Source organism: Lepidochelys olivacea (genome assembly GCF_965140295.1).
Source record: "Lepidochelys olivacea isolate rLepOli2 genome assembly, chromosome: 5".
NCBI lineage: Eukaryota > Metazoa > Chordata > Testudines > Cheloniidae > Lepidochelys > Lepidochelys olivacea.
In genome coordinates this window covers 75,950,907-75,975,282 of record NC_140415.1, presented here as the reverse complement: position 1 = coordinate 75,975,282, position 24,376 = coordinate 75,950,907, and the positions used below count along the sequence as shown (strand labels likewise).

Below are 24,376 nucleotides of genomic sequence, written 5' to 3'. Positions count from 1 at the left end.
ATATGACCAGGGAAGAGTATAAAAATATTGTTCGGGTATGTAGGAATGAAATCAGGAGGGCCAAATCGCACCTGGAGCTGCAGCTAGCAAGAGATGTCAAGAATAACAAGAAGGGTTTCTTCAGGTATGTTGGCAACAAGAAGAAAGCCAAGGAAAGTGTGGGCCCCTTACTGAATGAGGGAGGAAACCTAGAGAGAGGATGTGGAAAAAGCTAATGTACTCAATGCTTTTTTTGCCTCTGTCTTCACTAACAAGGTCAGCTCCCAGACTGCTGCCCTGGGCATCATAGCATGGGGAGGAGGTGGCCAGCCCTCTGTGAAGAAAGAAGTGGTTCGGGACTATTTAGAAAAGCTGGACGTGCACAAGTCCATGGGGCCGGACGAGTTGCATCCAAGAGTGCTAAAGGAATTGGCGGCTGTGATTGCAGAGCCATTGGCCATTATCTTTGAAAACTCGTGGCGAACGGAGGAAGTCCCAGATGACTGGAAAAAGGCTAATGTAGTGCCAATTTTTAAAAAAGGGAAGAAGGAGGATCCTGGGAACTACAGGCCAGTCAGCCTCACCTCAGTTCCCGGAAAAATCATGGAGCAGGTCCTCAAAGAATCAATCCAGAAGCACTTACATGAGAGGAAAGTGATCAGGAACAGTCAGCATTAAGCTTCAGCTATAACACCTGCATTGATAAGGAAGGCAGCCTCACAATTTTTCCCTCATTCTATGGACCCTTGGCTGCTTGGGCATTTCTCTGTTCTGTTTACTCAGTCACTAATTACTGACCACCATCATCTCCCTGTGCAACAGTGATAATATTGCCATGTATTCTTCGAGAGATGTCCTTGTGGGTGCTCCACTCCACGTGTTGGTGCGTCCCTGTGCCTTCGCTCAGAGATTTTTACAGCAGTACTCATACTGGTCATGCATGCGCAGAGCCTGCCCCCCAGCTCTGGGTGTACCTTAATAGTATGTGTGTGTGACCAGTCTCCTCAGTTCCTTCTCTACCATCCTGGCCTGAGAAGGAGCTCAACAGACTCGTTAGATAATTTCTTCTCTCCCTTGTTCAACTTGTTTTCCCTCTTCGTTTAGCTTACCAGCAATAGTTAGGTACCCTTTTCCCTTCTCTTCTCTTTTAAAAAACAAACAAACAAAAATAAAACATTTTTGTTCCTGTCAGCACAGCTGCTTCCGACATGCCTGGCTCTCCAGGTTCTAAGTGCTGCTCTAACTGTAATGATGCCATCCCTCTTTCAGATGTATTCTAAATGTATTAAATGTTTGGGGGAGTCCCACATCCCCCCAAAATGTGCCCACTGCAGCAAGTCAAAATCTAGGGCATGCAAAGACAGGGAGCTACAGCTAAAACTGCTCCTGCTGCAAAAATCTCTCGGACTCTGCTGTACGCCGCAGCCCCCCTGCTTCAAAGAGACAAAAGAAAACTTAAAAAAAAATCAGTCTCTCTCACCCACAAACGGTATTCTCAGGGACAAGCCTTCTCCAGGTATTGCTTCTCTCCCTGCGCTCCCCTGGCTGAGTACCTTTGATGCACCGGGCTCCTCCGACGCCACGCGAAACCCGCCTGTGACCGTTGCGGTCACACTAACCTCCGGTGCTGAGGCTTCAGGCTTTCAGTTGCCTGCCTCTCACACGGCACCATTCGGCACCGCAGTGAAAGTGGTGCTGATGCATACCAGCCTGCCTGACCCCCCACAGGCTCCTCTCACTCTCCCGGCACCGTCAGCCTTTGAACTAGCCGGAAGTGACAGAACACTTGGGACACAGGTGCAGAGGAATCCCTCCTCACAACAAATTCCTCTCGCTCAGCCCTCCCCTCACAGAGGCACTGCGGCACCGCAATTCACGCACTCAAGGGACCTCCTGGTGTCACCTATCTTGCAATCACACCTGCTTCTCTCCAGCAAGGTCTGCACAGCTTTCCTCCAGTGATGGGGAATCTGGGCTGCAGGGAAAATTTTCACCTTACCAGATTTCCCGTCCACAGACCCCAGTCAAGAGTGGTCATAGAAAAGTGCCTCATCCTACTTCCAGGGTCCTGCCCCATGATGCGTGAACCCCTGGATGGCATCACCCATACCCTTCCCACCACAGTGGCAATATTGGGCTCCATGGGCTCCTTATACTCAGGACCACACTCATTATACCAATGCAGCCAGGTGTGAGACCTGCTCAGTACCACCAGCTGACGACCCTGCCACTGACTCCAGACACCAGGCAGCCCTGTCACTACCGCAAGAGCAAGCACGGCCTGCCTCTAACCCGGTAGAACCAGTTGTTCCGCCTGATGAAGCATTGCTTCCTCCTCCTCCGACGTCTTCGCACGACTTCTCAAAATTTCAAGACTTGTTTAAAAGAGCTGCCAATGAGCTATGAATTAACCTGGAGGAAGTTCCTGAACAGCAGCATGAGCTAACTGACATTCTGCAGCCCTCTTCTTCTAGAATTGCATTACCTATCAACGCAGCCCTTTTAGAATCTGCCAAGGCCGTTTGGCAAACCCTGGCTGCAAGCCTGCCTTCCTGTAAGAGAGCGGATCGAAAGCACTTTATTCCTTCCAAGGGCTCAGAATTCCTTTTTACTCACCCAGCGCCAAACTCGCTGGTAGTAGATGCAGTTAACCAAAAGAACAAACAGCAATTTCCCCGATCCACCCCTTCCGACAAGGATAGTAAGCGATTAGATCTGCTCGGACGTAAGTTATACGCTGCTTCCACATTGCAGTTTCGCATTGCTAATTATTCAGCCATTCTAGCAAAGTGCAACCACAAAAATTACAATAAATTCATGGACTTTATTGATCACATTCCAGAAGAAAAGAAACAACAATTTACAGCCATAGTTTCTGAGGGACAAATAATCTCCCACACTGCTCTTCAAGCTGCCCTTGATGTGGCAAATACTGTGGCACGGTCCACTGCCACAGCAGTCGTGATGCGCCGAGGGTCATGGCTCTCGTCCTCTTCCTTTCCCTGGGAGGTTCAGAGTACCACTGAGGATCTCCCCTTCGACGGTGACAAACTATTCGCCTCCACCACAAATGATGTACTCCACTCCATGAAGGACTCCAGAGCAACTCTCCAGTCTCTAGGAATTCAAATCCCTATGACCAGAAGACGACAATATGGCTATCAGCCTTACCAGCAACCACACTACCCCACATACACCCAGCAATTCCATAGATCTCACGAGCAACAGCAACAATAGCAACGCCGCTGTCCCAACTCCTCAGCAGTGTCTCAACCCCCTCTGACCAATAAGCAAATTTGAAGCCTTGGTCGAGGGTATAGAAAACAATATTCCCACTTCAGCGCTTACACCCCTGCCCCTATTTTTGGTCACTGCCTATGCCCATTCTCCTATCAATGGTGCAATATTACCACTGACAAGTGGGCTTTAGAGGTCATCACAGTTGACTATTCTATCCCTTTCCTCTCCCAGCCTCCCACCCACCCACCCTCCTCGTCCCTCTTCAGGGACCCCTCTCACAAGCAACTGCTCCTCCAGGCTATACAACATCTCCCTCAATTGGGGGCAGTGGAAATCATGCTTGAACAACACAGATGGAAATGTTTCTACTCCCATTACTTCTTAACAGAAAAGAAAACCAGGGGATGGCAACAAACAAATTTATCAAAAAGCAAAAGTTCAAAATGGTTACCCTCACCACCATAATCCCAGCGCTGGAGCAGGGTGATTGTTGTTCAGCCCTCAACCTACAGGGTGCTTATTTTCATGTTACTATTCACCCAGCCCACAGATGTTGTCTTCGTTTTACATTCAGTTCGACACATTTTCAGTGCAGAGTGTTGCCCTTTGGCCTATCTACCGCCCCCCAAGTTTTCTCCAAACTCCTAGCCGTGGTTACTGCCCACCTCAGGAAACAGGGGGTTATAATATTTCCCTACCTCGACAATTGTCTCCTCAAAGCCTCAACACTTGATGAAGCTCTTCGATCCACGTAGCTTACCATCGCATGCTTTCTTTGCCTTGGCCTGCAAATAAACAAAAACAAATCCACCTTATCTCTACCCAACAACTGGAGTTCATGGGCGCGCACCTTGATTCCCAAACAGGAATAGCATCTCTTCTGCTCGATCGTTTCAACACCATAAAACTCCTGGTTACAACAGTCCCCAGATCACTGCACGAGACTGCCTGCAAGTATTAGGCCACATGGCCTCGTGTACTTTCGTGGTCAAAAATGCACGCCTATAGAAGAGGTGCTTCCAAGCTTGGTTGGCCACATTTTACAGATGGAACATACGCACTCTAACCAAGACTCTATCCATAGCAATCAGAGTCAAAAACTCCCTCCGATGGTGGACAGTTTCCTCCAGCCTCTGTTCAGGAGTCCCTTTTCTCCAGGATTCCCCATCACTCATAATGACTACCGATGCATCCCTCACGGGATGGGGAGCGCACATGTCCCACCACACAGCCCAGGAGCTATGGTCTTCCACTGAAGCCTCCCTACACATAAACGTCCTAGAACTGCGAGCCGTACGCAATACCTGCCGTCACTTCCTCCCATTTATCAAAACCAATATGTTCAGATAATGACAAACAACATCGCAGGCATGTTCTATGTCAACAGGCAGGGAGGGGCTCGATCTCACTCGCTTTGCACAGAAGCCATGAAGCTCTGGAACTGGTGCCTCACAAATGACATCTGGATAGCAGCCACCTATCTTCCTGGGGCCCTGAATACCACCGCGGACGAACTAAGCAGACGTTTTCCCTGGGATTACGAATGGGAGATAAATGACATGATTATATGCAATATATTCCACGTTTGCAGCTATCCAACCCTGGACTTCTTCGCAACTGCAAAGAACAAGAAATGTCCCGAATTTTGCTCCAGAGAGGGATTGGGCAAACATTCCCTAGGAGATGCATTCCTGATATCATGGGCTCAACACTTAATGTATGCTTTTCTTCCAATACCGGTTCTCCACAGAGTTCTGACAAAGATATGGACAGATGGTGCCACGGTAATTCTGATTGCCCCATCGTGGCCCAGACAACCATGGCTTCCGTTCCTCACCAGAATGTCAATTCACCCATTGATTTCGTTGCCCCTCTCTCCGGCTCTTATCGCAGCAACATGGCCGATTTCTTCACCCTAACCTGTCCATGCTTCACCTCAAAGCTTGGTTCCTACATGGTTTTCCCAAAACGAACTAGCATGCTCTGAACAGGTTCAAAGAGTTCTCCTACATAGCAGAACACAATCTACTCACATCACCTATCTCCGAAAGTGGAAGCGATTCACACAATAGTGCTCAACTAAACAACTTCCTCCTACTTCTGCACCTTTTCCACCCATACTTGACTATCTATTAGACCTTAAGCAATCTGGCATTTCTTTCAGCTCCATCAAGGTCCACTTAGCTGCTATTACAACTTTTCATGACAAGATTGACGATACCTCTGTTTTTGCTCATCCAATCACCAAGTGTTTTCTCAAAGGGCTCCAGTCCCAATACCCGGACATTAAACCTCCTACCTCTCCGTGGGACCTTCACTTAGTATTATCCTGATTAACTCAACAACCATTCGAGCCCCTAGCTCCCTCTTACACCTCTCTATGAAAACAGCATTCTTAGTGGCAATCACCTCTGCCAGACGTGCAGGAGAAATAGCAGCTCTCATGGTGGACCTAACGTACACACTGTTTGTTAAGGACAAGGTTATCCTCCAACTACACTCCAATTTCTTCCAAAGGTGCATTTGTCATTCCGCATCAATGAGCCGATACACCGACCAACCTTCTTACCTGAACCACGTGCAAACTCTTTTGAATCCACAGTGCATATGTTATATGTACACAGGGCTTTGTCCTTCTATTTAGATAGAACAAAGCCCTTTAGAAACTCTTCCAGACTCTTTGTCTCCATTGTGGAGTGCTCCAAAGGGACACCTATTTCTACCCAGAGATTTTCAAACTGGATTTCTGACTGTATCCGACTGTGCTATCAAATAAAGAAAGTTACGCCTCCAAGCGGCATCAGAACTCACCACAAGATCTGTGGCTACCTCCGTGGCTTTTCTACGCAAAGTTCCTCTGGCTGACATCTGTAAAGTGGCCACTTGGACTTCTGAACACACATTTGTTAAGCATTATGCCCTTACTCAAGGCCCTCTCTCTAATACACGATTAGGCAGAGCTGTATTATCTACTGCATTCCTGCCAAATTCAAAGTCCGTACCTCCTTGAGATACACTGCTTTTAAGTCACCTGGAGTGGAGCACCCACATGGACATCTCTCTCTTGAGGAGGAGGTTACTCACCCTGTGCAGTAACTGACGTTCTTCTAGATGAGTGTCCCTGTGGGTGCTCCACTACCCACTCTCCTCCCCTCTACTTCAGAGTTGGGGTAGCCTCTGTTGTAGAGAAGGAACTGAGGAGACCAGTTGTGCACACGTACTATTAAGGTACCCTCAGAGCAGGGGGGCAGGCTCTGCGCGTGTGTGGCCGGTACGAGTACTGCTGTAAAAATCTCCGAGCGAAGGCACAGGGACGCACCAACACCTGGAGTGGAGCACCCACAGGGACACTCATCTCAGAGAACATCAGTTACTGCACAGGGTGAGTAACCTCCTCTTCACCTCTCAGGATTTTATCCCTAGTAGTATTGAGAGGATGAACTAAGTGACCCCGGCATAACCCTATTCAGGACTGACCGTTGTGGCACCCTCATTGCCCTGTTACCCCTTGGCTATCCGCAGAACAGCAACGCTATCCCATGAAGTTACAGTCCTTGACAGTCGAAGAGCAGAAAACTTCCCAGTGCTCTCCCCCACCCCTGCTGAGGACCCCCACACCAGTGCAGGGGGTCTTCCCCACCTGCCTATTTGTTTCCACAACTCGTGCCCTCCCTATGCCTCTGTCACCACCCTGGCAAGATACCTCTCCTGTGAGTGTCCCAAGGCATTGCAACAATTGCAAGTTAGCCTGTTGCAGCTGTGCGATACCATGAGCCTCTTTACAGGGGTGTGCTCACCAGATGAGCTGATACAGCTTCTAAGACTCCCAATCCTTGCCCCAGTGGTCCATTCAATACCCCGTCTGGTCCATCCCCATTTCCCCCCCATGTAAAGCCTCAGAGGAACCAATAGTGTATGGACTCTGTGCCGCACTGAGGGCCCTGCAATCCACAACTATGGCCACATCGTGTGGTAGGGGCCCACCTGTACCACCTGTCCTTGCAGCCTCTGCCCGATGCAGATCCAAGCACCCCGCAATCAGGAACCTCTATCTGTTGTTGATTCAACTCACCTTTGCCCTCAGTGCCATCTCCTGCAATCACCTGAGTCAAACATCTTGGTTCTGGCTGACCCCTTACACTCTGTTCACCCTGTAATGCTGAGAAAACAACCTCAGATGCAATCACCCTGACAACTTGCATCAAATCCTCAGCAAATGCAGCGAGCTCATTTGTGTGGGTGTTGGCTTCATTTGGAGCCCCGCCCCTGCTTCCATAAGCCTGGGGGGCTGCCCTTGGTAATTAAACACATTACCGCGGGCTCCACTGGTCCCTCACTCTTGTTGTGAGGATCCTGCCCCTGGCTTCCCATGGGCCCCACAACTCTGCTCTGTCTGCCCTGGGCAGGGTTTGATTGCCCCCCTCCCTGTCCCAGCGAGACCAACCTGGAGGGAGAAGTGAAATTCCCCCCTGCTATCTCCTGCTCAGAGCAGGAAAACTTGAAACCTGATTCCCTACATCCATACCCACAGCACAGCTGCTACAAGAGGGGCCACATTCCCTCTCCTTCCCATCCTTGGCTCTATACCCGGGAACAAAATCCAACTTGGGGATGCCTCTCTACCCTTGGGGCTGCCTCTGTCAATTCCCCCTCCCCTTCTGGAACTACTTTCCTCTGCCTGCCTTGCCCTACCCAGACCAGGGGAAGGTTGGGGTTTGGACTAGATGACCTCCTGAGGTCCTTTCCAACCCTGATATTCTATAATTCTAAGAGGGGAAACAACCATTCCCCATTCCGCCACCCCCATTCTCACAGTCCTTTTCCTACATGGAGCCATGCTGAGACATGCCAAAGTCCTTCATTCCCTGCTGCTGCCTCAGCCTGCTCCATGTAAAAGGGGCTTCATTGCACAGGCTGCCCCTTTTAAGCCCTCCCACCTATCTGGATTCCAGGGATGAATCAGTGTTGCCCCTTGTCCCCTTTTGCAGCATTTTGACCTCTCTCTAGCCATAAAGCACTGTTCCCTTCATTCAGCCAGAGAGACAAATTCCCCACTGCTTAAAGGTACGGTATGTTTAAACTTTGCCAGATCTGAAGAATTTACATGGGATCAGCAAAAGGCACCTCCCGACCCTAGAGCTATCTCTCTGTTTGCAGCAGGCCTTTGAAATTTAGTAGTGGAGGTGTTGGACCTCTTAAAAAGAAGTTGCAAGAATCTTCTATTATGAAAATGTTAGGCAACCTGAATAGAAGGGAAAATACTCATCCTATAATAGCAGCTAGATGCAAATTCTTGTTGAATCTGTAACAATAAACTATCTTTCTAATCTTACCTTTCTGATTATTATAACTTTTATTGACCGCCTCCCACCCCATCTCTTGCCCATCTAGTTCATCAAATGTTTTTGATAACACCTGAGGGGAGGGAGGGTAAATTGGCTTTTGTAGAGGATCCTCATCACTTTATGCTCCCATGGCTAAGGCTCATTCTCCTTTCTACACTAAGATTGTTCAGCTACTAGCCTTGGCCCTGGCTGACTCAATCGTCTCCACGCTTGGAAAGAAAGATGGGGTTATTGATAATATACAGAAAGGGTATGTCAAAAGGTCTGAAAACAACTTTCTAGTGGATGAGCAATTTTTATCATAGTCTACTGTGTTACATTAGCACTTTTTAACGTTAGAAATTGTTGTCTTGCTTGAGTGCAAGTAAATGCAATATGTTATAATGCAATCAAACATTACTGCTTCTGTGTCAGCCCTAAAACTAAATCAGCTGCTCTGCTTATCTGGCCTTATGGTCCATGAACGTGGAGTTTTGAATAGCGCATCCTGGCAGCCTAAAGAATTCAGATTTCCTGGGAGCCTGCACTCACTCCTCAATGCCACTGTATCCAAAAGTTTGGATTACTCTTACTGAGAGACAAGGAGCCTTGGAGGCTCCTTGTCAGCAATAACTAGGGTGCCCAGATAGCAAGTGTGAAAAATCGGGACAGAGGGTGGGGAGTAATTGGTGCCTATATAAGACAAAACCCCCGAATATTGGGACTGTCCAAATAAAATTGGGACATCTGGTCACCTTAGCAATAACACTAATTCTGAATAAAGAAATTGGATCTCAGAATGGAGCAGCAACTGTGTGTGTGAAAGGGAAATTATGCCACATCATTTGTCATGATTGCAGGGTTAGCTGTACCTGTGATCCCTCACTCAATGCTACCGCTTTCAAATGACAGGCTCAGTAAGAGAACTTCTCCCCACTTTTAGACTGGCTTTACAGGTTACAGAACCCCTGGTTTCTCAGCATTTGTCTCCAGCTATCACTTTTCCTTAGGGCACTGTGATCAGTGGTATGTCAGAACAACTTGTTCAAAACAATGTATTTATTTATCCACAGGAACATAGTAATTAGAGAGAAAAGGATCAAAACAACAAAAGGCTTATACTCGTATTGTCTTACCTGAAGCTTAGCATTTCCTCCCTAGATTTAGGTAGGCCCACCTTATCCTAGTACCCGCCCACATTTGGGGACCGAGGCTCCATCTGCTTTTCTACAGACCCCACTTCTCTACCTCTGTGCATTAAGGATGCACTCTTGACAGTTTCCAAGTTCTTTGTTTAAGGTTTCCTACCTGAAGGGCCCTTCTCCTCTCCCAAGTTAGGAGTTATTGTACCCCTCTTATACAGAGATAAAATTTCAAAGGCCTTTACATCTGTATTGTCAGGTAAGGACTGGTGATTGGCCTACCTCCAGCCATTACATTTTGTTCCTCACTTTGTGCAAAAACTACCCAGGACTGTAGCAGACAGCATGGTAGTAATCAAATTAGAATCATAGAATATCAGGGTTGGAAGGGACCTCAGGAGATCATCTAGTCCAACCCCCTGCTCAAAGCAGGGCCAATCCCCAATTTTTGCCCCAGATCCCTAAATGGCCCCCTCAAGGATTGAACTCACAAACCTGGGTTTAGCGGGCCAATGCTCAAACCACTAAGCTATAGACAGAGGTACACATAATAATCATACAAATAATATAGATTAATTCTGAGCACCTTATATTTTTTTAAATAAATTTTATTCACCATATCCCTGATGAAGTGCTGATGATGATCTGCATGGATTTCTTTTTTTTTTTAACTTTTACCCCAAGAGGAGCCACATTGGTTTTATCTGACACTAGATAGAACTACCTTTGTAGTTCACATTATCCTTTAATCAGCTAGATGGATCACTACTGGTGGATTCAGGGTTCTGGCCCCCTCCTCACCCAGCCTAAGCATACTGCTTATGTATTGCTTCCAATCCTTTCTGGCTCCAGGCTTGGGGTACGAGGAATCAAACTACTAAGCTGTAACTCTCATGTTTGTAATGAAGAGCTAGGCCATCTCACTGGATCCTTTTTAAAACTTAAATGAAATATTCTAGCTATAGAATAAAAATACTGTTCAGGCAAAACATAATTTATTTACATAATACATATTTACAAGATTTTGGAAGTAAGACTTGAAATAGAGCCAGTGTACTGCAATAGATTCAAATGTCCAGAAGGTGGCACTTGAAGTATTTCCACTGTGATGATAGCAGGAAACATTAGGTAAATAATGCAACTTTGCCTCCCTGGAACTTGTTATAGAAATGAGACAGCTGTACATTGTTAATGCTGTTCTAAAAGGAAAAGCCTTAATGGCTGTATGCTTTTGCCCAAACCATGTGAAGCGCCCGTTGCTGTAATACTGCAGTGTTAACCAGAATGAATTCAAAGGTTGCAAGCTCTCATTCTTTTGAGATTTGATGCCTGTCATGGGCGCCTTCTTTTCTTTGAGGCTTTGAAGAATAGGGTTTAAAACTTGCTGGGAAAGAAGATATCCCGTGCCTGCTTTTGCATCAATTTTACCCCCTTTCTGTATGTTTTTTTCCCAGAGTTGAACATTGACTTGTCATTCTGGGAGTTCTGATGATGCTATCAAGCAAACATACTTTTTGTCTTGGTAGCTCTTTTAAAATGTATCTTACAGTTTGGTTTAAATGGTGTCAACACAGCTTCCACCTGACTAACCATCTGATCCATAAATAGATCTGATTTTTTTTAGTGTGAACCACTATGAGTAGAATTGAAAAATTGATCAGAACTCTGTTTGTAGCCTCTACCTGAGATTTTCTTTTACTGAGTAAAAAGCTCAACAGAAAGACAGTCAGCAATTCTGTTAATGCCCACACAGAAGCGTGCTGTTTCACTCACCTGCATTTAGCTGTTTGAGAACAAGAAGCTATAGCCAGTCAGTCTGACCTGTTTTATAATGGACCAGAATAATATATGCACCCCCCCAGTATAAGTGTGTTTAAAATATTTTAAAATAATTAAATAAATAAAAAAGAATTTATTTTTTTTTAGCCTTTTATAAGAGAGAACTACTAATCTCAGGTCTTGAGAAATTACTTGGAGCAGCTAATTCTTCAAATATTCAGCTTTAAAAAATGACTGTTGTAAATTTTCCTTCCTCTTGCAGCGGGTAAAAAAGTCCTAATTTTTTTTGCAAATATGTATATTTTAAAATCTCCTTCATGAAATTGCACCCACAGCTCCCCATACTTGGATTCACATGTTATGAAATGCAGATCCCAGCATGAGTCCATGGAAGAAATATGGGCTCAATCCTGTAAGATGCTAAGCACCTGAAACCAATAGTACTGCCCATGTTCTTACTGTAAAGCATCGATCCTTCTGGTCAAGGTTAGTGGCCTAGGCAGAGACATTCACATCCTGGAAGTGACTGCATGGCTGTATGGGTACTGTCAGCAGGAGGACTCAGTTTCCTTGACCATGGGATGCTGTTTTGAGAAGGACTGCTGAACAGAGATGGTGTATACTATCAAGGACGGGGAAGAGTATGTTGAGATACAGACTGGCTAACCTAGTAAGGTGGACTTTAAACTAGGTTCAGTGGTTGCAGGGGACTAAAGCCCCCAGGTAAGTCCAAAACATGGAGATGTGGGTGAAGGGTCAGAATCTTAGGGGAACATGGGCAATTGTAGTAGGAGATATGAGGGGAAATCGACTGAACATCTTAGATGCCTGTATACTAATGCAAGAAGTGTGGGGAATAAACAGGAACAACTAGAAATACTAGTGAATAATCACAATTATGACATAATTATCATCATCAGAGAATTGGTGGGGTAATACACATGATTGGAATGTTACTACAGATGGGTACAGCTTGTCCTTCCTGAATAGGCAGAGGGAAAAAGGAAGATGCTGTCGGCTTTTGTATCAAAGATGTATACACTTGCAATGAAATTGAAATAGAAGCAGGAGGCAGACCAGTTGAAAGTTTCTGGGTAAGGATAACTGGTAAAAAAACACCACCACCAAAACAAAACAAAAAACAAGGGTGATGTTATGGTAGACTACCTAACCTGGAAGAAGGGTGAATGGAGCTTTTTTAAACAACTAACACAAAATCATCCAAAGCACAGGACTTGGTGATAGGGAATTTAGCTTCCCAGATATCTGATGGGAAAATAATACAGTAGGGCACAGATTATCTAACAAGGTATCGGAATGTGTAGGGGACACTTTATTATTACAGAAGGTGGAAAAAGTGACTAGGGGAGAGGCTGTTCTAGATTTGATTCTGACAAATGGGGACAAACTGGTTGAGAAGTTGAAAGAGGAAGAAAGTTTGGGTGATAGAGTTGGAATGGTAGAGTTCATGATTCTAAGGAATAGTAGGAGGGAAAACAGCAGAATAAAGACAATGGACTTCAAGAAGGCAGACTTTAGCAAACTCAGAGAATTGGCAGGTAAGATCCCATGGGAACAGGTCGAAGGCGAAAAAAGTGCATGAGAATTAGCTGTTATTTAAAGAGATATTAAGGGCACAAGAGCAAACTATTACAATACATAACAAAGTTAGGAAGTATGGTAAAAGACCACCCTAGCTTAACCAGGAGGTCTTCAACACCTGAAACTCAACTAGGTCAAAATCCAAAGATAAAAAACAACACAAGAATGTAGGAAAAAATTAGAAAGACCAAGGCACAAAATGAGATTAAACTAGCTAGGGACATAACGCGTAATAAGAAAACATTTTACAAATTACATTAGAAGCAACAGAAGGACCAAGGACAGGGTAGGTCTATTAAGAGAGAGACGACAACTGAACAGTGTCTCAATTTTCACCAGAAAGGTTAGCAGTGATTGGATGACTAACATAGTGAACATCAATGTAATAGAATAGGATTTGAAGCTAAAATAGGGAAAGAACCAGTTAAAAATTAGTTGGGCAAGTTAGATGTCTTCAATTTGGCAGGGTCTGATGAAATACATCCTAAAATACTTAGGGAACTGGCTGAAGAGATCTCTGAGCCATTAGTGATTACCTTTGAGAACTTGTGGAGGATTGGGGATATACCCAAGGACTGGCAAAAGGTACTATATTTGTCCCTCTTTAAAAAGGGTAATAAGGACTATGCAGGGAATTGTAGAGCAGTCAGCTTAACTTTGGTACCTGGAAAGATAATGGAGCAATCAATTTGTAAGCACCTAGAAGATAGTAAGGTGATAATTAACAGTCAACATGGATTTGTCAAGAACAAATCATGCAAACCCAACCTAATATTCTTCTTTGACAAGACAACAAGCTTGTGGATTGTGAGGGGGAGTGAGCAGATGATGTGATATATCTGTACTTTTGTAAGACTTTTGATATTGTCTAACACAAGGGTGGGCAAATTACAGCCCATGAGCCATTTTAAGCCTGCTTGCGAGCTCCAGCTGGGGCCCTGGGTTGGGAGCCACACCATGAGGCTTGGCCCCGCTCCGGTGCTCCAGTTGGGGCGGGGGCTGCACCACGCGGCTCCTGGAAGCAGCTGCATGGCCTCATTCTGAGGGTCGAGGGCCGCTCCATGCATAGGAGCCAGAGAAGGGGCTGCTTTCAGGAACCCCTTGAGTTAAGTGCTGCTCAGAGTCTGCACCTCTGAGCCTCTACCCATGCCCCAACCCTGCTGTCCGAGACCAGAGCACCCTCCTACACCCCAAACTCCTCATCACCAGCCCCACGTCAGAGCCCGCCACCAACCAGAGCCCTCAGCCCCTCCTGCACTCGAACCCCAATTTTGTGAGCGTTCATGGCCCGCCATGCAATTTCTCTTCCCCGATGTGGCCCTCAGGCCAAAAAGTTTTCCCATCCCCATTCTAACGTGATCTTCTCATAAATAAACTAGAGAAATATAGCCTAGACAAATCTATTGTAAGGTGTTTGCACAACTGGTTGGAAAACTGTATTCAGAGAGTAGTTATCAGTGGTTTACAACCAATCTGGAAGGACATACCAAGTGGAGCAACAAGGATGGTCCTATATCCAGTTCTGTTTAATATCTTCATGAATGATTTGGATAATAGCATAGGGAGTGCAACTGTAAAGTTTGTGGATGATACCAAGCAGGGAGGGGTTGCAAGCAGTTTGGAGGACAGGACAGCGGGTCCCTGGTATACATCTCCCCATTATCCATTGTTTCGCATATCCGTCGCTCATCAATAGGAGAACATGTTCCAATTCACGTCGGTACCAAATGCATATCCGTCATTTGCATTACTGTCCCGATGTGCATAGCCATTGTTTGCAGTATTGTACTGTAAGTTGAAAACGATGGATATGTGGATTGGGACTGATGTAAATCGGAACACATTCTCCTATTGATGAGCGACGGATATGCGACAGATATGCATAGCCATGGGTGGGCCGCGGCCCACCTACTTAACATCCAGGCTCACCCCATCCCCCAGTCCTGGCTCTGCTTCTGCCCCAGCACTTACCCCACATCACTCGCCCGGCCCTCCTGCTGGGCAGCGGGGTTGGGGCGAGGAGGGATTCCAAGCCCCCAACCCCCGCTTCCCTGCTGGGCGGAGTGGGTCAAGCTCCCGTGCCCTGATCCTGCTCCCTTGCAGGAGCCCCAGACAGGCAGAATGGGACAAGTCCCAAGCACCAGGCAGGAGGGGGAGCGGGGGGACAGAGTAGGTGTGGGTCCAGGGACACACATTTTTATGGGAGCCACTGGCCAGACCATCTAGCACTCCCCCCCACCCCCTTCGCAAGGCCAGCTAGAGCAGGGAAGAGGCAGCCTGATTGCTCCTATCCCTCTGCCCCCCCATCATTGCCCACCCACCCGGGGCCCACCCGAGTGTCCCCTCCTGTCTACGCCACTGCTGTACCAGTGGGTCCCTGGTATATGTCGTTTCAGTATCTGTTGCCTTTTTCAAGCACATAACCCCGACATACACCGGGGACCCGCTGGATTAGAATTCAAAATGGTTTTGACAGACTAGCAAAATGGTCTGAAATAAATAGGATGAAATTCAATAAGGAAAAATACCAAGTACTATATTTAGGAATGACTAATCAATTGCACAAATACAAAAATAGGAAATGACTGCCTAGGATGGAGTAGCATAGAAAAGGATCTAGGGGTTACAGTGTATCACAAACTAAATATGAGTCAACAATGTAATACTGTTGCAAAAAAAGGGAATATCACTCTGGGATTAGCGGGAGTATTGTAAGCAAGATATGAGAAGTAATTCTTCCACTATACTCCGTGCTGATAAGGCCTCAGTCCAGTTTTGTGTATTGTGTCCACTTCTGTGCACCACATTTCAGGAAAGATATGAACAAATTGGAGGAAGTCCAGAGAAGAGAAACAAAAATGATAAAAGTTCTAGAAAACATGACCTACAAGGGAAGATTGAAAAAATTGGGTTGTCTAGTCTGGAGAAGAGAAGACAGAAAGGAGACATAAGTTTTCAAGAACATAAGGGGTTGGTAAATTGATCTTAATGATGGAGGACAGGACAAGAAGTAATGGGTTTAAATTGCAGCAAGGGAGATTTAGGTTTGACATTAGGTAAAAGTTTCTTAACAGTAAGGGTAGTTAAGCACTGGAACAAATTATCTAAGGAGCTTGTGGAATCTCCATCACTCGAGGTTTTTAAGGTTAGACAAATACCTGTCAGGGATGGTCTAGATAATACGTAGTCCTGCCTCAATTCAGAGGATTGGATTAGATGACCTATCGAGGTACCTTCCAGTCCTACGTTTCTGTAATTCTATGTCTCTAAGTGCTTTGTTGATTCAAGGGCAACATGCTCCCAGCACCTTGCAGGATTGATCCTTATTAGAATATTTGTACAGCACTCTAAAAATGCAGGGACTGATTAACCTCTGTGTGGCTGATGTTTTATGCCATTGTGATGCCACTGAAACCAATGAGATTACACGTACATAAAGCTGGAGTTATTCACTGATGAATCAGGCCCTTGAAGTGCAATGTAACTGCTAAGTAATAATGTTGTTGCTGTTAGGATTCCATTTACTGCTTGCTAAGCAGAGGAGGATGAATAATTCATAAAAAAATATGTTAATCAAGAACTTTTTTGTGTTTCTGAACTGATTGTAAGCAGACCATCATTTTTTGACTTCATTTGTTATTTGCAATGATTCACAGAAAGCCCTATAGAATTTAGTAGAGAACGATATCCCTACTTATAGAATTCTATGGGTTAACTATAAAAATAATATAATTTTCTGTTAAATTTTAGAGGTTTAGTGTAATTTCTATAAATCTTTCTTCATCTTCAGTAGAACTTTTTTGGATTAATCCCTGTTACATTATCTTGCACTTCTCCGCAGGGATACAAGGTGACTCTGATTCTCACACAGAAATCTCTTCATACCACTTTCGCAGAATAAATTGCTCTCATTGACCACATGTGGGCCCCCTGCGTGTAGAGCTCTAGACTAATCTAGTTTCCAGGACCCAAGATATGAAGTCATGTCAGAGGTGGCAGGCCAGTGCAGGGAGGAGTGGCTGAAGTGCATTGCATTATGGCTTCCTAGTAGCCATGGGAAGCAAAACATAAATCAGAGCAGCCCTGATATTTCCTCTGGAGTTGGGCAGGCCTCTGAGTCTCCACTGAGTCCCTGCTCCATGTGTAGAAATGGAGGAACTGAGAATCAAGGCCGGTAAATTTCTGTTGCCTGATTGAATGAACAGAACTCTTCAGATCAGGTTTCTATCACAAATAGTCACAAGGAAAATTTTTCTTTTTGCAATATTTGATTAAAATTTTCCCTTTTGGCAAACAATTCGTAACAGTGTAAACTCATTTACTAGACTATTTGTTGAAAGTGAACAAAAAAGGGCGCACACGCTGGATTGTAGCAAATTCATGAAAACATTCAAATAAATAGTTGCTGATGTTTTCTCCCCTGTTTTTCATCCACTCTGTTGGTTAAGCACCCTTGCTTTGTCAATGATAAAAACAAACAAACTCCAGTATTGCCAAACTATTAAACCTGCACTGATAGCATTGGCAGGATTAGGCCCCTGTACATTGTCTAATAAATCTGCCTTATGCAATATACTAAACAGAGTTCTTTTTACATAGTAGCTTTGGACTGTTTATCAAAAACACAAATGGAAATTGTTCTTTAGCATCTTTCCCTCACCACCCACTCTTTCCTTATCAAGTGCTTAAGTAAGATTGGGTGTTGATGTTCGTATGTGCAGGTTGGAGATTTTGTAGAGGATGAATTGCCGATGCAAACCATCAGGAGTGGAAGCAGTAGACACCAAAAATCTAACTTCTTTTTAAATGCTGCTGTAATATTAACAAACAAAAAAAATAGCATCAGTAATATTTGTGTTCATTTATGTCACAGTATTAAACCCCGTATGTCATTTTGGGGGCACTATTGTAGACATATATTCAGACTTAGTAACATTTGCATTTGAAGATTTATAACATTAGAATCAATTTCTGCTAAAATTTCCTGCCCTCCGGTAGCTTCTGTTTATCAGGAGCTTTTCTGTTTTGCTGAGCTATTGCTTATCAGTTTTAAAAGATCAGTACCACTGAGTGGAAAACCAACAACAAAAAAGGGCTAATAAAGGAAGCTTAGCTTCCTGGGTTGCTTACTGTTAAAAGTTTACTATATTTATGAGCCAAATCTTTTTTTAATATATATAAATTTCCTTCAAAACAATAATAGTTTTCCTATAAATTCTGCCAAAACAAATATTCCCATCACTTTATTGTGTGACTTAGGTTGATGTTCCATCTATTTCATTTTCTAGAAGCACTTTCCATAGTAGAGAGACTGTCCATATTAACAGTGGAGTTTCCAACGCTCCCTTCTTGCTGCAAGGGACAACAAATGCTCTAAGTGCATTTCTTGAACTCATTTTTGGAATTAATCCCTGTCCCATACCGGTTTATCTCTGTCTATCTGTTTTTAGTTTTAGCGACTGACCAAAAGAAAAATGTAGAAAAACATGCTGCTTCAATCTTCCTTGTAGCATTGCATGTTCTGTAAAAAGTTTGCAATGAAATACTAAATGAATGATTTAAAACTGTTGACAAAACAAAAGCCATATAAATGGTGATATTCCTTATGGTGAGAAGGTTGTCAGAGTCACTGGAAATTAGTTTCAGAGTAGCAGCCGTGTTAGTCTGTATTCGCAAAAAGAAAAGGAGGACTTGTGGCACCTTAGAGACGGAACAAATTTATTTGAGCATAAGCTTTTGTGAGCTACAGCTCACTTCATCGGATGCATTCAGTGGAAAATACAGTGGGGAGATTTATATACACAGACTTACATTTTGAAATTAGTGACAGACTTACATTTTGAAAGCCTCACACATATTTTGTGCTTGAAAAAGCCAAGGAATTATCATGTTGAAATGGACCTGCATAAAAAAATTATGCACATTCTCTTTTTCTGTATTTACAAGAGCCCAAACTTACCAATGAAGGGATAAAAATACCATATCCCAACTGTACATTTCAGGAGTAGGCAGTACAAAGGAAGGTTCTGCAGATATTACCTTAAAGAAGCATTCTGGGTTCCAGCACACAATTTGTGCCCTTCTACAAAGGAAGAATTGTAAAATTGCTAAAATCTAGCAAATAAATTTTTCTTCCATGAATTATTACTTCTGGTCTTTGTAGTATTCTGTTGGCTACTGCTCCATGATCTCACCTTCTCAGCATATGAAACAGCACAAGCCTATGGGAAGATAATGATGCAGAGAGAGAAAAACAGATGTTGGGAGGAATGTCTGATTGCAGTAAAAAGAAAAGGAGGACTTGTGGCACCTTAGAGACCAACAAATTTATTTGAGCATAAGCTTTCGTGAGCTACAGCTCACTTCATCGGATGCATTCAGTGGAAAATACAGTGGGGAGATTTATATACACAGAGAACATGAAACAATGGGTGTTACCAAACACAATGTAACGAGAGTGATCAGGTAAGGTGAGCTATTATCAGCAGGAGAGCGGCGGGTGGGGAGGGAGAGCCTTTTGTAGTGATAATTGAGGTGGGCCATTTCCTGCAGTTGACAAGAACATCTGAGGAACAGCGGGGGGGATGGGGGGGTGGGGAATAAACATGGGGAAATAGTTTTACTTTGTGTAATGACCCATCCACTCCCAGTCTTTATTCAAGTTAATTGTATCCAGTTTGCAAATTAATTCCAATTCAGCAGTCTCTCCTTGGAGTCTGTTTTTGAAGTTTTTTTGTTGAAGAATTGCCACTGTCTGTAAGCAAGGACTAGCTTGTCTCCCAAGATCTGTGAGAGTGACGGTCGTCCTTCAGGATAGGTTGTAGATCCTTGATGATGCGTTGGAGAGGTTTTAGTTGGGGCCTGAAGGTGATGGCTAGTAGCGTTCTGTTATTTTCTTCATTGGGCCTGTCCTGTAGTAGGTGACTTCTGGGTACTCTTCTGGCTCTGTCAATCTGTTTCTTCACTTCAGCAGGTGGGTATTGTAGTTGTAAGAACACTTGATAGAGATCTTGTAGGGGTTTGTCTCTGTCTGTCTGAGGGGTTGGAGCAAATGCAGTTGTATTATAGAGCTTGGCTGTAGACAATGGATCGTGTGGTGTGGTCTGAATGAAAGCTGGAGACATGTAGGTAGGCATAGCGGTCAGTATCCACTTCCAGTATAGGGTGGTGTTTATGTGACCATCGCTTATTCGCACCGTAGTGTCCTGGAAGTGGATCTCTTGTGTGGACTGGTCCAGGCTGAGGTTGATGGTGGGATGGAAATTGTTGAAATTATGGTGGAATTCCTCAAGGGCTTCTTTTCCATGGGTCCAGATGATGAAGATGTCATCAATGTAGTGCAAGTAGAGTAGGGGCATTAGGGGACGAGAGCTGAGGAAGCGTTGTTCTAAGTCAGCCATAAAAATGTTGGCATACTGTGCGGCCATGCGGGTACCCATAGCAGTGCTGCTGATTTGAAGGTATACATTGTCCCCAAATGTGAAATAGTTATGGGTGAGGACAAAGGCACAAAGTTCAGCCACCAGGTTTGCCGTGACATTATCGGGGATACTTTTCCTGATGACTTATAGTCCATCTTTGTGTGGAATGTTGGTATAGAGGGCTTCTACATCCATGGCGGCTAGGATGGTGTTTTCAGGAAGATCACCGATGGATTGTAGTTTCCTCAGGAAGTCAGTGGTGTCTTGAAGATAGCTGGGAGTGCTGGTAGCGTAGGGCCTGAGGAGGGAGTCTACATAGCCAGACAATCCTGCTGTCAGGGTGCCAATGCCTGAGATGATGGGGCATCCAGGATTTCCAGGTTTATGGATCTTGAGTAGCAGATAAAATACCCCTGGTTGGGGTTCCAGGGGTGGGTCTGTGCAGATTTGTTCTTGTGCTTTTTCAGGGAGTTTCTTGAACAAATGCTGTAGTTTCTTTTGGTAACCCTCAGTGGGATCAGAAGGTAATGGCTTGAGGGAAGTGGTGTTGGAGAGCTGCCTAGCAGCCTCTTGTTCATATTCCGACCTATTCATGATGACGACAGCACCTCCTTTGTCAGCCTTTTTGATTATGATGTCAGAGTTGTTTCTGAGGCTGTGGATGGCATTGTGTTCCGCACGGCTGAGGTTATGGGGCAAGTGATGCTGCTTTTCCACAATTTCAGCCCGTGCACGTCAGCGGAAGCACTCTGTGTAGAAGTCCAGTCCGTTGTTTCAACCTTCAGGAGAATTCCACTCAGAATCCTTCTTTTTGTAGTGTTGGTAGGAAGGTCTCTGTGGATTAGTATGTTGTTCAGAGGTGTGTTGGAAATATTCCTTGAGTCGGAGACGTCGAAAATAGGATTCTAGGTCACCACAGAATTGTATCATGTTCGTGGGGGTGGAGCAGCAGAAGGAGAGGCCCCGAGATAGGACAGATTCTTCTGCTGGGCTAAGAGTATAGTTGGATAGATTAACAATATTGCTGGGTGGGTTAAGGGAACCACTCTTGTGACCCCTTGTGGCATGTAGTAGTTTAGATAGTTTAGTGTCCTTTTTCTTTTGTAGAGAAGCAAAGTGTGTGTTGTAAATGGCTTGTCTAGTTTTTGTAAAGTCCAGCCATGAGGAAGTTTGTGTGGAAGGTTGGTTTTTTATGAGAGTATCCAGTTTTGAGAGCTCATTCTTAATCTTTCCCTGTTTGCTGTAGAGGATGTTGATCAGGTGGTTCCGCAGTTTCCTTGAGAGCGTGTGGCACAAGCTGTCAGCATAGTCTATGTGGTATGTAGATTGTAATGGATTTTTTACCTTCAGTCCTTTTGGTATGTTGTCCATCTGTTTGCATTTGGAAAGGAAGATAATGTCTGTGTTTCTGTATGAGTTTTTTCATGAAGTTGATAGATTTCCACTCCATACGGCTAAATTCAGTGCCTTGCATAATGACAGATTTCAGAGTAGCAGCCGTGTTAGTCTGTATTCGCAAAAAGAAAAGGAGGACTTGTGGCACCTTAGAGACTAACAAATTTATTTGAGCATAAGCTTTCGTGAGCTACAGCTCACTTCATCGAATGCATTCAGTGAAAAATACAGTGGGGAGATTTATATATACAGAGAACATGAAACAGTGGGTGTTACCATACACACTGTAACGAGAGTGAACAGGCAGACAGCCCCCCAACCTGAAGCAAATACTCACCAGCAACTACACACCACACAACAGAACCACTAACCCAGGAACCTATCCTTGCAACAAAGCCCATTGCCAACTGTGTCCACATATCTATTCAGGGGACACCATCATAGGGCCTAATCACATCAGCCACACTGTCAGAGGCTCATTCACCTGCACATCTACCAATGTGATATATGCCATCGTGTGCCAGCAATACCCCTCTGCCATGTACATTGGCCAAACTGGACAGTCTCTACGTAAAAGAATAAATGGACACAAATCAGACGTCAAGAATTATAACATTCAAAAACCAGTTGGAGAACACTTCAATCTCTTTGGTCACTCGATTACAGACCTAAAAGTGGCAATTCTTCAACAAAAAAACTTCAAAAACAGACTCCAAGGAGAGACTGCTGAATTGGAATTAATTTGCAAACTGGATACAATTAACTTCGGCTTGAATAAAGACTGGGAGTGGATGGGTCATTACACAAAGTAAAACTATTTCCCCATGTTTATTCCCCACCCCCACCCCCCCCGCTGTTCCTCAGACGTTCTTGTCAACTGCTGGAAATGGCCCACCTTGATTATCACTACAAAAGGCTCCCCCTCAACCCCCCCACTCTCCTGCTGGTAATAGCTCACCTTACCTGATCACTCTCGTTACTGTGTGTATGGTAACACCTATTGTTTCATGTTCTCTGTGAATATGTATCTCCCCACTGTATTTTCCACTGAATGCATCCAATGAAGTGAGCTGTAGCTCATGAAAGCTTATGCTCAAATATATTTGTTAGTCTCTAAGGTTTCAGAGTAACAGCCGTGTTAGTCTGTATTCGCAAAAAGAAAAGGAGTACTTGTGGCACCTTAGAGACTAACCAATTTATCTGAGCATAAGCTTTCGTGAGCTACAGCTCACTTCATCGGATGCATACGATGAAGTGAGCTGTAGCTCACGAAAGCTTATGCTCAAATAAATTGGTTAGTCTCTAAGGTGCCACAAGTCCTCCTTTTCTTTTTGATCAGTCTAGTTTTGAAACTGTTTCAATTTACCTTTAAAATCAGAAACTCTCATGTATTAAGACTTCAGGTTTTGGAGCTTTGCCTTCTAAGTGTAATGCATAAGTCTCACGTCATAATAAGACTAATTACAAGATTTAAACCCAAGTTGAATGTCAAAAGAAGAAATTTGATCAGGCGAGAGTGCTAGAAGAAAGTTTAAATATATGGGTGCAGAACAGAATAGTAATTTTTTCTCTGGAAGTGTTTGTAGAAAAAAACTTTTATTCTTGAGTATTTTGCCCAGGGCAAATATGTGAAATTAGGGGAGAAAAGTACCGAGCTTTCAGGTAAAATTATGATTTTTGACTTTGGGAGAAACTTGCCATTTTGGAGATTAGAATATATTTTGATGATAATCTGTTTTACACCAGTAAAAATTGTCTTTTGGTTTTGTGGAAAAATTGTTTAGCTTTTTTTCTACAATGCTGTGATGTTTACACAATTGCTCTAGCGGTGAGAATTTTCTTTTTAGAGCTCAAGCAAAAGTGTGTATTCAGGTATATTCAAGTAGTGAATTACACTGTAAAGACATATTGATCTACTTTTTATTAAAATTATTAAAATTATTCTGTAATACTCCAGTATGGGGTTTCTTGACATTTCTGAAGCATTTGGTGCTCGCCATTGTCACAGACAAGATAATGGACTAAAGAGTTGACCCTGCATCCATTGAAGTCAATGGCAAAAATTCCATTGATTGTGGGCCAAGAAGGACCACTTCTCTCAGTGGTAATGGTCTCAAGTTGCAGTGGGGGAGGTTTAGGTTGGATATTAGGAAAAACTTTTTCATTAGGAGGGTGGTGAAACACTGGAATGCATTACCTAGGGAGGTGGTGGAATCTCCTTCCTTAGGAGTTTTTAAGGTCAGGCTTGACAAAGCCCTGGCTGGGATGATTTAGTTGGGGATTGGTCCTGCTTTGAGCAGGGGGTTGGACTAGATGACCTCCTGAGGTCCCTTCCAACCCTAATATGCTATGCTTCTATGCTTCTGATCGAGCATGAAAATCTTATGCTTCTAAAATGTAGGGCAGTGTATCACATCTATTGTACTGTATAGCATGTAAAGCATTTCTGCAAATGTAATTCTTACTATACCAACCAACCAGAACTCTTAAAAAT

At 44.2% G+C, this 24,376-nt stretch overlaps 1 protein-coding gene across 2 annotated transcripts in view; it reads right to left on the bottom strand.

The window, feature by feature from the left end:
• Positions 1–915: 915 nt before the first annotated feature.
• Positions 916–24,376, bottom strand: part of LOC311521380 (uncharacterized protein) — a 153,712-nt gene continuing 130,251 nt past the window's right edge. The window contains exons 1-3 of one of the 2 annotated variants that reach the window (XR_014711868.1): positions 7,292–8,765; positions 3,918–4,004; positions 916–3,112 (exon numbers count right to left, since the gene is read on the bottom strand). Coding sequence is in view for 1 of the 2 variants with exons in the window: in XM_084629689.1 (XP_084485815.1) it covers positions 3,942–4,004 (63 nt within the window). In the remaining variant the exon portion in view is untranslated. Of the gene's footprint in view, positions 3,113–3,917; positions 4,005–7,291; positions 8,766–24,376 lie in introns of those variants that run through there. The other variant, XM_084629689.1, reaches the window with a different exon arrangement.